Genomic DNA, 11138 nt, shown 5'->3' with positions numbered 1-11138 from the left:
GTTGGTACAGAACGACGCAACTCCATTCAGTAGAGAGCGTGCAACTTTGGAATGTTTCACAACAGACCCGGCCGTACTATTCTAAACTTCTTTCCGTGAAGTAGTGCACAGTAGATTTTCTCGTGCGAAAATATAGACAAAGTCGTTATCTGTAAGCGGCTTTGGTTTTTTCGTCGACTAAAGATATCTGTTGACTTTATTTCACCGATTCCAAAGCGGAAGTCGAAGTACATGTTACTCCATTTACTCATGGTCACCACTATATTCACTTTATTCGTGTTCATAAAATAAATATTAAAAAAGTATGTAAGGCCAGAGAAAAAAAATCTTGTTCATCGGATTTTTATTTAACAAGTCCCAGGAGCGGCGAGCGAATTTTTTTTTTTTTTTTTTAGGCCGAAGGTAAACGCAGTTCTGTGGCATTTTTGCACAGATGCAGACAAGGCAAGATAATCGTTTCCCTTTTTACCAGAAATATCTCAGACAAGAAACACTGATACTGAACTGAATTCAATATTATATTTCCCAACAATAACATAGGCCATTACATTCACAGTTAGTGTTTGCACAACATATTCTGAGTATTTCAACATTCTCTCAGAATAAAACTGAAATGTACAGCAAATCACTGAAATCCAACAATTCAGTATTGTCCTTTAATATTGTCCTGGTGGGACCTAGCATCTGAGTTTTTTCATTTTACTTTGGCCCCATGTTTTGGCCTCTTTACCACTGTCTATATATACACATTTTACACAGTGGTCTAACAACACTGTACTGTGATCGGAGTGAAGTTTTAAAGTCATCATTCAGATCGTACTTTAACATCGACGCAACCATGTGTTTTGTCATTGCCGTAAATTTTTATACTTTCGATGCAATTTTCATTCAATCGGATGCACCGTCCATCTGCTGTCACGATCTTGTTGAACAAATCGCCGAACGTAATATCAGGACAAACACTGAATAGCGTCTCTGGAACTAACTGTTGGCCATCACGTCGAATGTTGGCGATCAAATTAATACTCATGATGTGACATGTACTAACCTTTACAAAACGAGCAAATTTCTGGCCAAATCGACCCACTTTGCGTCGTGATTCGCCAAATTCAGACGTCACAACAACGTGTTGGCGGTCAACTAGGTCTAAACACGTATGAAGTCTCACTAGTCCTGTTTCAAATGACCTACATTACACGTCCTACACACATGTACTGCATGCTCTGATTGGTTAATCCGCTTCTCTAAGGTCCACTTTCGGAGCAGTCATTGGAGGGACCTCATGTGTTAGGTCTCATTATTATGTATTATTCAATTACAGCTTCCTGATTGGTTAATGTATAGTTCCGGTCCTCCAGTGTTCACTGCCTCATTATGCAATGTCCCATGTACTTTTGGATGATGCCTGCACTTGGTCGCAGCTCGATCCCAGTATATGAAGAAAGGTACTCATGCCGAGTATTTGTCAAAATGTCTAGTTAGATTTGACCTTGTTCGAGAGTTCCTTCAGTATTCATGGCATTTTATGTGATACTGTGAATTATACACGAATTAAATATTGTCAGGAGAAATTTTGTCCTTTTTTCTGCACGAGTTGGTTGAAATGAGCTACTGACCTGAAACCGTTACGTAATTTTTGTTACGTAATGCCTTGAAGCTCTATTGTTTCCTCTTGTCATTCACAGGCCTCACTGCTGTGGATGCGGCCATTGCCCCCGTCAAATCAAAATGAAAACGAAAAGCGTGAACTTTGTACGTAACCAACAATTGGAAAACAAAGAGCCAACATGCCTGTTATGCTAGATTTGATTCAAGTCGATGAATTTTAAAAAAATAAAATCATTTATAATAGTTTCTCTTGTGTCTCTCCAATTTCGTACAAAACTATTCGGAATTTGGTAGCCCAGGCCATGTTTTTCCGGGGTTTTTCCTAGCGATTGAATGGGTGACCTTTGAGTCTGCGCAGTATAGTGAGTCAGTTTCTGCCGGATTCACCTCCAGGTGAAACTCCCCCGCGTTCACCCGACACATCGATATCGCGTCCACTCCACTCACGCGCGCGTTTCACATGAAAGCAAAATACCAGTATCGTTGCGTTCTCTCAACTCAAACATTAACAAATCACAGACTTGAACCGAGTCTACTTAATGCATAAAGGGGCAGGGATAAGTAAAAACATGGAAATTTAACGCATGAAGGTTTGTCGGGCATTTTTCGTTGTAACTTTCGGCCGATCCGTGTACATCACGAATAACGTATTACTTCAGCGGTAGCCAGGAAGCACGTGGGACATTGCATAATGAGGCAGTGAACACTGGAGGACCGGACCTACACATTAACCAATCAGGGAGTTGTAAAGTGAATAATACATAGTAATGAGACCTAACGCATGAGGTCCCACCAATCAGCGTAACGCAAATGGACCTTAAATTACCAGATGAACCAATCACTGATGTTGGTACATATGTCATGGACCTGACTTATGAAACAGGACTATTCAAAATCCCGTGCCCATGAAAACCCGACACAGTGTAGGGCGCCACCAGCGGCAGTACTAAAAATATTTGTAATGAGGAAGTAAGAATTTGCCGCGATCAAAAAAAATTTCCAAATGTGCCAAAGTAGAAGCGGCGATTCCGATGAACAATTTATTTTTTCTTCCTGGCTAAGAGGTATGTATTTTGTTTATTCGTTTTGCAATGTGAGGTGTTTGTGCAGCAAAATATCTGGTATTTCGACTTGTCTTAGCAGCAACATCCCGGAGCAACATATGCGATATTTTAATTCATTTTAGCTTGCAGCCGAAACCGTAAAAACAGTTACATTGTAGGTCCGATGTATCTCTCAGTCTAGACAGAGCGGCTGTCCCATGCTGGTTTAATGTAATTAATCAAGGTGTCGGTGGCTTTGAAATGTGTCGTGATACCCAAGCTTACCGGTTGTTTTGTACGTGAAATGCGTCCGTCTCATACGTTGAGTTGCGGTGCCTAGTTGAAATCCACTGATGTAGATTCATTTTAGAGGCGTTTATAAACCTTTGTACAATTTGTAATTCTTTTGTTGCAACTTGTCGGCTTTTATAAATGACGCTCCCTTCCTTTGTTGTGCAACTTACCGAATTTGAATACTCTTAACGTTTTATAGTAAAACTTTCTCTCGAATAATTTACTCCGCACTTTTTAATGATGGAAAATTATAACAATGTATTCAGTTTCACAAGGTCAATAATATATTTTTCATTTTCCTAATTTTGCAGGATCATGAATTGGAATGTGGATACGCCATTGTGGTTTGTTCCAATCGATGTAACAAGAAACTAAAAAGTCGGGATCTCACATACCATCTCCAGAGAGATTGCATCATGAGATTGATAAAAGCATACACTGTAATGTACTTATAGTGTTCAAAGAAATCGAGGTATGACTTTATGGATTTGTAATTAACTTTTCTGTCTGAGTATACGTCGATTAATCTTGATCTTTGAATCTTTGGTTCGTTCAACTATAACACAATAATATTGGCCACAGTGACTGTTATCTCTGCGGATGTGCGCAAGTCTCAAAGTCACTCTGTTTCGCGGTCTGACTATCGAAATCGAGACCAAAGACTATTTTTCATTTCGTGACGTCACCATTACACATATATTGTCTTGCAGGGGCCATTTAATCCGTGGCACAATTCGGCCAACCATTAAACCAATTTGCATTTTCAAAAACGAAAATCGGAATGGAGCTAATTTTCAATTTTCAAATGGTTTTATCATCTTGATTATTAACTTTTAGGCCTATTTCTAAATTTAAAATCTTTGGGCTGAGATTGAAATATAGGAAACAGGTGTATACTGCTGTGAGGATGGCACTTTACGGCCATTCAAATTTCCCTCTGACAAACTCTATTTCCCACAATTCGTATTTCCGTTTTTTCAATTTCCAATATACCAAATGTCCGATTTTCCCATTTCATTTGGGGCGTGGCCCAGTATCTTTTCATACTATGGCGGAAATAACTGTATCGAATTGGAATTAAGGTGTAACATTTATCTCAGTGTGACCAAATGTACTAGGGCGGGGCTTGGTTACGATGATTGGCACAAGATACTTTTAAAAATTAGCGGGAATGAGGGACTGGTCAGTTTCTTCGGCCTTGGAGGCCGGTGGATTCATGGGGTCACCCTGTTTTTCACTTTGGTGATGGGGTCACCTATTTTGAAATGCCCAATTGGGGGTCAGTGTGTTTTTAAATTTCGACACGACTCATACTTGCCTAGTTTGCATCGTGCTAGCCATGGATTTCATCATTCAGTTTCATTTTTCGGCGCGCCTTTCGGGCGCGTAACTTTACTAGTATGAGGTTATTACGAAAATACCGAAAAGGATTCACGAGGACATTGGCGCAGCGTATCTCTCGACGCGAAGCGGAGGGTGATGCATGGCGCCGATGTCAAAGTGCGTCCTTTGCGGTATAATCTTATTATTATACATCTTACATTCTTCACTGGGACATCAAATTGTCTAGCTGTGCGGCTATCTGTTGGCGGGTAGGGTGCGTGGCTATGCAGGTCATCAAAAGGTCATCAAAGGTCAACCCCGCCTTTTGATGACCCGCATAGCGGCGCACGCTATACCCCGCCAACAATAGCTGCGTTCCACAGCTACAAATTGTCAGAGTAGTGACCGCTTTAATGCAATGTCAACATTTTTTCTTCCGATTTATAGTGCAAATGTAGAACGCTATCTCAGACGGCTTCTGCAAACTCTGGAGTGTGTGTACTAGTACTACACACGTACGTACAGAGCGCGCGAGGCTGAACAAACCGGCCAATCCCTAACATCGTCTCACATACTGGAAGATAAGAAAAAAAGCTGTTCTTTGGTTTTTAGAGTGCGGGTGCGCGTTCAGCCGCAGGAAATTCAAGAAATGGGTGATAAAGGAAGAAGTCACCGCGAAATAGGTGTTCATCTCCAAAATGTTTTGCCCAGGGCAAGTGGTATCTCTGAACGAACTGTTAGACGATGATGTCTCAAACATGATATCAAACGCCTTATTAAGGGTCAAGATTTGGATCGGGTTGGAACGGGTGCAATTTATAAAGTGAGCCTGCATACGGATTAAAACTATGATATGAGGAGGACATCATTGCGTACAAAGATTGACAGCTGAATAAATTGATCAGATAAAATTAAATGTGGATGCCGCGCTCTGATTGGGCTGATGACTGTCACAATTTTACACAATGTTCCAGTTTGCGACGTTGACGGGAAGCGCGCAAAACTTCAGCAGGTCAGGTCAAATTGATCATATCGGACTTTCCTTTCCGGCGGCCGCAACACTATTGTTCCTTGTATGTTCGTTACTCGATCCATTAAACGAGTTACCCGCGCAAATAACTGGCACAATTTGATGCATTCCTAGGCCAAAGATAGATACTATCAGCTGCCACGCCTCTAATTAAATGCGAAAATCGGACATTTGGTATATTGGAAATTGAAAAAACGGAAATACGAATTGTGGGAAATAGAGTTTGTCAGAGGGAAATTTGAATGGCCGTAAAGTGCCATCCTCACAGCAGTATACACCTGTTTCCTATATTTCAATCTCAGCCCAAAGATTTTAAATTTAGAAAAAGGCCTAAAAGTTAATAATCAAGATGACAAAACCATTTGAAAATTGAAAATTAGCTCCATTTCAATTTTCTTTTTTGAAAATGCAAATTGGTTTATTGGTTGGCCGAATTGTGCCACGGATTCCATTTGTATCGTGGATATCAAGAAATGATAAAATTCTAACAATTCGAATCATATTTTTGTTCTCTGTATTGAACCATGCTTATTGGTTGACTACCTATAGAACGTGCAAAGCCTCGGCTGCCTCATAGCCCCACGTAGATCCTCATCTCTACCCTAACTCTCTACCCAACCAAGTTATGCCCTCATCGATAAGGCGGAGCTAGGATCGGAAGCATTACTTGGCGAAACCGCAGTATTGGCCACATCAGCTCGATGAGCCGAGCTGCACCGAGCTCAAATGGTCGACGGCATGAAAGGATCCTCTATAGGCCCGATTAGGGTGCGAGGGAGTTTACTTGAAATATATTCTGCTTATCAACTCACCTTTCATTCCATCAAGGTGCACTGTTTTTGACCAGTTGAGTGAGTTTTAGGTCTGACTAGACTTGAATTCAATGGTAAAATCTAAAAAAAGTATGAGTTCACTTCAAAAACATTTGCTGTTATTTCAACATGTCGTTGAGATTACGATAAGAAAGCGTGATCGTTATTTGGAACAAAAATAAACTATTTTAAAATTTGAGTCAGGCTTCTGTTACCCCGGCTACAGATAGAACTTCAATACAAAAGATAGTAAGCTGAGGGTGTTTGACATTTTTGCGTTTGAAATTGAACAGTTTCTGAAATTGAAATGTGATTGTGAAGAATGAAACCAACGATAGGAGAAGAATGCGGGGAAATGTGGAAATGTCTGCGCAGACCATCTCAGGACAGCGTGACTCTAACACTGCATTGGCTATCTCATTAATTGAGAAACACTCACTCATATCCATTCTCTGAAAATACAATTTCGTGGCAGCATTCTCAGAGACAATAACGGCCTGCTGCCACAAATGATCGATATTTTTTTTTTGAATAGAGCAATTTCTGAAGCTCCCCACACCGAATCCCTACCATAAACCTATTGCTTTAAATACACACTTGAAGGCTTGTGATTACTATTACCTCTTAGCAACTGGGTCCAGAGACTTAAATATTTACCCAAGGAACTATTTGCGATAATGAAACTACTACTATAAGCCCCGCCATTCTGAACGAGAACCCTATTTGCTCTACCATTTGGTTCTTTTCAAATCTCACACAAACTTTTTACTCCTTTATTTATTTCAGAATCATGAAAAAGAATGTACCAAGTTACCTGTCGCTTGTGTATTCTGTTTGAAGAAGATTCCAAGAGATAAAGTAATTATTGTTCGCAATGTTTACTCTGTCGTGAATTCCGTTTTTTTTTCTTTCCATCATCTTTCAAACCATTTTCGGCGATTTGTGTAGCTTGCTTGTACTGTCCCAAAATTTCTATGATTTTCTTCCTGGCGTTATCCATTGTTCCCAAAGGGTTGTACGTCATTGACACTTTGTCTGATATACTAAGTATACATATTTATTATGTACAAACACCAATACAATTCTAGTTTCCCTCTACTCGTTATCTTTCTCTTTGCGAACCATTTTTATATCCTTTCATTATTGTTTTCTTCTATTTTTTATTTTCCTGTCATGTTGCCTGTGTATTCCTGCTACCACTTCTCAATCCTTCGTTTCGTATCTTACTGTCTCTCCCTTTTGAGTAATTCCTTGGTTATCTTACATCGTCAATCATTATAACAAACACATTCCCTGAAGGTCAGGGGCGATCAGACCTCGGCCCATTGTGTGTGCTTCAAAATTTCGAATGATATACAATTTTTGCAATTCAGGAGTCTCATTTATGAGGGCAAGAAATAGAGTCGTACACAAAGAAAAATACTTTCAAGTGCACCAGTTTTTCAATCTCGACAAGCTCTTCAGGAGAAATTCCGTCAGCCAACACTGTACATGACTTGACCAGATTGTCATATATGGAATGTTTGGTCATATCGTACCCATTTATTTCCCATCACTTTAGGCTATACACAGTAATATGAGACAAATCGTCCACACTGGCCGTTCTGTAAAGTAACCCTGGCAGCCTATTGACCTTTGGTTCATAATGTTATATACGGTCGGTCGGTCAGATGACAACAGTGTTTCCTCCTGATAGACGCGTCTTGGCCAATAGACACCGGAGCTGTACCAAAACATTCAGTTCACTTTACTACAAGTATACTCATACTTTTCTATCTTCCATAAAATGAAGGAATCCTTCGTTCAATTTTCAATATGTCATCGTTCTGTTTTATCTCACGTATCAGCTGGAAGAACATGTGGACCCAAGGAGAGGGGACTGCACAAGAGAGCGAGAATGGTGCAAGTTTCATGAAATTGGCTGCGATCAAACTGTGAGTACAATTTGGCTCAGACTCGCTGAGATCGGTATCCTTCCCGAGTAACCTTATTTCACATTTTTATAGTTTGAACATCAGGAAACCGAGACTTTAGAACACAGGTAAGTCACGAGATACCTTGTTTCCAGCCGTTGCTGTGGTCTTAAAAATATTTTGTATGTTTTTATCCAAATATTAAAGCTTACATCGTGCTATATCTATGGCATCAGTGGATGAAATCAGTTTGATACATTTGATCGAGTCGACAGATATGACATGTTATATTTGCAATACCGTAGCTCTGACACGTCAAGTGAGCACATTGTAAATACGCATTGTATTTTGTCCTCAAGGTCACTACCACTTAAAAAATTACAAACAGTATAGAATGCAGTGACAAAAGTCAAGTTTTCACCAGTGCTTTTAATATGTAACAACATAATGACTATTGGTGGATACTGAGGCACGTGATTAACAGAGGCGGACTTTATGATGTAGCTTTATGCAAGCTTGCAATGTAGCCGATCATGATCATAATATCAAATATATTACCCGTACATGATAACAACATTTGGCAGTCATGTACATCTTGTCATGAGTAACATGACAGTATGGATGACTCTAGATTTCCGTAATGATTGCTTTATTTTTGTGACATGCACTCGTCGGCAATAATATCAAACGTCACATCTCCTTGGCCTTCCCTTGAATTTCTAACCTCGTTCTGTTAATATGCAGGTCGAGCGAGGCAAAGCAGCTGCACACAGTTCTGAAGCGATCGAACAACACATGCAATTAATGTTAAGCACGCTGATCCAACTAAAGACATTCGCAGAGTCATATGACAAAAATAACAGAGATTTCAAAGAAACCATCGATCTTGTTGCGAAACTTGAACACTCAATAGAAAGTCTGCAAACACGAATAAGAGTTGTCGAGGATGATGTGGCGAAGGAAACCAAGCGCGCCATCCAACGTTCGACCTCCGCGAATTTTGAAAGCATGCATCGTAAATTGGAAAAAGCTGACAAAACCGCGAGAGATCTGGGAAACAAAATCGACGTACTTGAAATAAAGGCAACAACTTCGGAGGCGTGGTCGCTGTCTTGAGCAGAGAGGTAGACAGAATTGCAGCGGCCATACGGGCAGCGATGGAAGAGACAGACGGGTTCAAGAACGCCTACAAGAACTCCAAATGAAAGTAAAAGCACAGGATAAGGTGATAGCGCTTAAAGATGTTACACTCGCTGAACATGATCTTCGCATACAATCGCTAGAGATGACTGGATATGATGGCGTCCTAACGTGGAAAATAATCGACTTCGCGAGGAAGAGACGAGATGCTATATCAGGCCGTACGTTGTCGCTATACTCGCCCGCCTTCTTCACAAGTCGTTTCGGTTACAAGATGTGCGCCAGGGTGTATCTCCATGGTGATGGTATGGGAAAAGGAAACCACGTTTCACTTTTTTTCGTCATCATGAAGGGAGAGTACGACGCCATCTTAAGATGGCCATTCAGGCAGAAAGTCACGTTTATGTGGATCGACCAGAACAACAAGGAGCACGTGATCGATGCTTTCCGGCCAGATCCAAATTCAAGTTCCTTCAAGCGTCCAACTAGTGATCTCAATATTGCATCGGGCTGTCCGCTTTTTCTCCCGCTCAGTCTACTCGATAACGGCCACAATGCCTACGTCAAAGATGATGTCGCATTCCTTCGTATATCTGTGGATACGAGCGATTTGTGAAGAAGCAGAAATATATGTTCAGAGTAATAGATCTTACTTAACAAGTCATATAAGTGAAGAATAAACATAATGTTAAAGAGTGCATTTAGTTTTTGCTTTAAACTAATAATTGTATTTTCATGATTGAAGATTTCTGTTTTACTCTTACTTTAATGAATATTCGCAGAGTAACAGACCGAGTACATAGTCATGTAATGAAGCTGTAGGCAAGATAACACAATGTGTATATCAAGTGTATGTAAATTATTTTATGCTTATACGTATCATTTAAGAACAACAGGACTCCCATGTTTTAACATCACTATATCGACAGTACTTAGTTTGAGAAATTATTATCATCATAATTATATTTATGAGTAGTTCTATTTGCATTCGCCAATAGCGAATATCACAAGAGTTTTATGTCTGTTTTACTAACGTAATTCAATCCGAAACAACCACCGTATAACAAAATGAACATCAAGTTTCACATTTTCCGACACGTTTATCCCGGGTTTGCTCATTGCTTAGTTACTATCATCCGACCCATCCATGCATCGGCTGTAACGACTTGAGGATTCCTTACAGTGGATAGATTTTGGAATTTACACTGGCAGAAGTTAAGCTTATGTTAAATGAATAGTGCAGCATGAGGATGGAGGAGATGTGGTCACACTGCTAGAGATTCAGTGAGTCCTCTATGCCGAGAGTAGTAGTATAAATTACAGTTTGGGAACGCATGATCATCATGACTATATTTGATAATTTGTGAGTTGTCCCTTCCGCATTGGCGAAAGTGAACAGAGCCGGAAGTATAGTTGTCTTTCATCACTAAATATGTAATTCAAGCCAATTAACCACTATGAAAAACTGAACGTCAAATTTACATTTTTTTCAGACACTTTATACCGGGACAGCTCATTGTTAAACCATATGATCGCTATGGCATACACAATCATTAGAACCAGACGCAGCTGATTATATGCATTAATGATAAATCATACGGTCGAGAATTATTCAAAATTTCTTAAGATGTTACTTCAATCAAAATGAATATTATGGTTCTGTTTCAATTTATAGTAAAAAGCTAGGGAAACGCTATGAAATGGTGATCATGTTGCTAGATATTGCGACAACTTATAATGAATATTTTAACAAAATTGTGAAAGTGTCGACCTGTTTTCGCTTTTGTTCACATTCAGGAACACAATCAATAATTGTATCTTTTGTCTATGTGTTTACGTTGGCGTCAATGTTATGGACATCTACGAAAACCCGAATTGAAGACAAAAATGTCGCAAGCTGGTTGAATTTTTGTCAGATGGGACTTCCTACCTAACAATTATCGATTATTTGATTACACCATCAAAAACTGATCAT

The 11138-nt window shown here is 39.7% G+C and overlaps 1 protein-coding gene and 1 pseudogene across 1 annotated transcript; both read left to right on the top strand.

The window, feature by feature from the left end:
• Positions 1-3317: 3317 nt before the first annotated feature.
• On the top strand, positions 3318-9861 carry LOC139114237 (uncharacterized). The gene is made up of 4 exons (XM_070675813.1): positions 3318-3417; positions 6897-6968; positions 7958-8044; positions 8768-9861. The coding sequence occupies exon 4, from the start codon at positions 8819-8821 to the stop codon at positions 9137-9139; it is 321 nt and encodes a 106-aa protein (XP_070531914.1). The 5' UTR covers positions 3318-3417; positions 6897-6968; positions 7958-8044; positions 8768-8818; the 3' UTR covers positions 9140-9861.
• Positions 9225-9779, top strand: LOC139152845 (TNF receptor-associated factor 2 pseudogene; annotated as a pseudogene).
• Positions 9862-11138: the final 1277 nt, after the last annotated feature.

This window comes from Ptychodera flava, chromosome 16 (genome assembly GCF_041260155.1).
Source record: "Ptychodera flava strain L36383 chromosome 16, AS_Pfla_20210202, whole genome shotgun sequence".
In the NCBI taxonomy this organism is placed as follows: Eukaryota; Metazoa; Hemichordata; class Enteropneusta; family Ptychoderidae; genus Ptychodera; species Ptychodera flava.
The sequence above is the reverse complement of the archived record's forward strand: the minus strand, read 5'-3'. Positions and strand labels throughout refer to the sequence as shown.

Excerpts from the sequence above, each read along its gene's own strand:
- LOC139114237 (XM_070675813.1), top strand. The coding sequence starts at position 8,819 with ATGCAATTAATGTTAAGCACGCTGATCCAACTAAAGACATTCGCAGAG.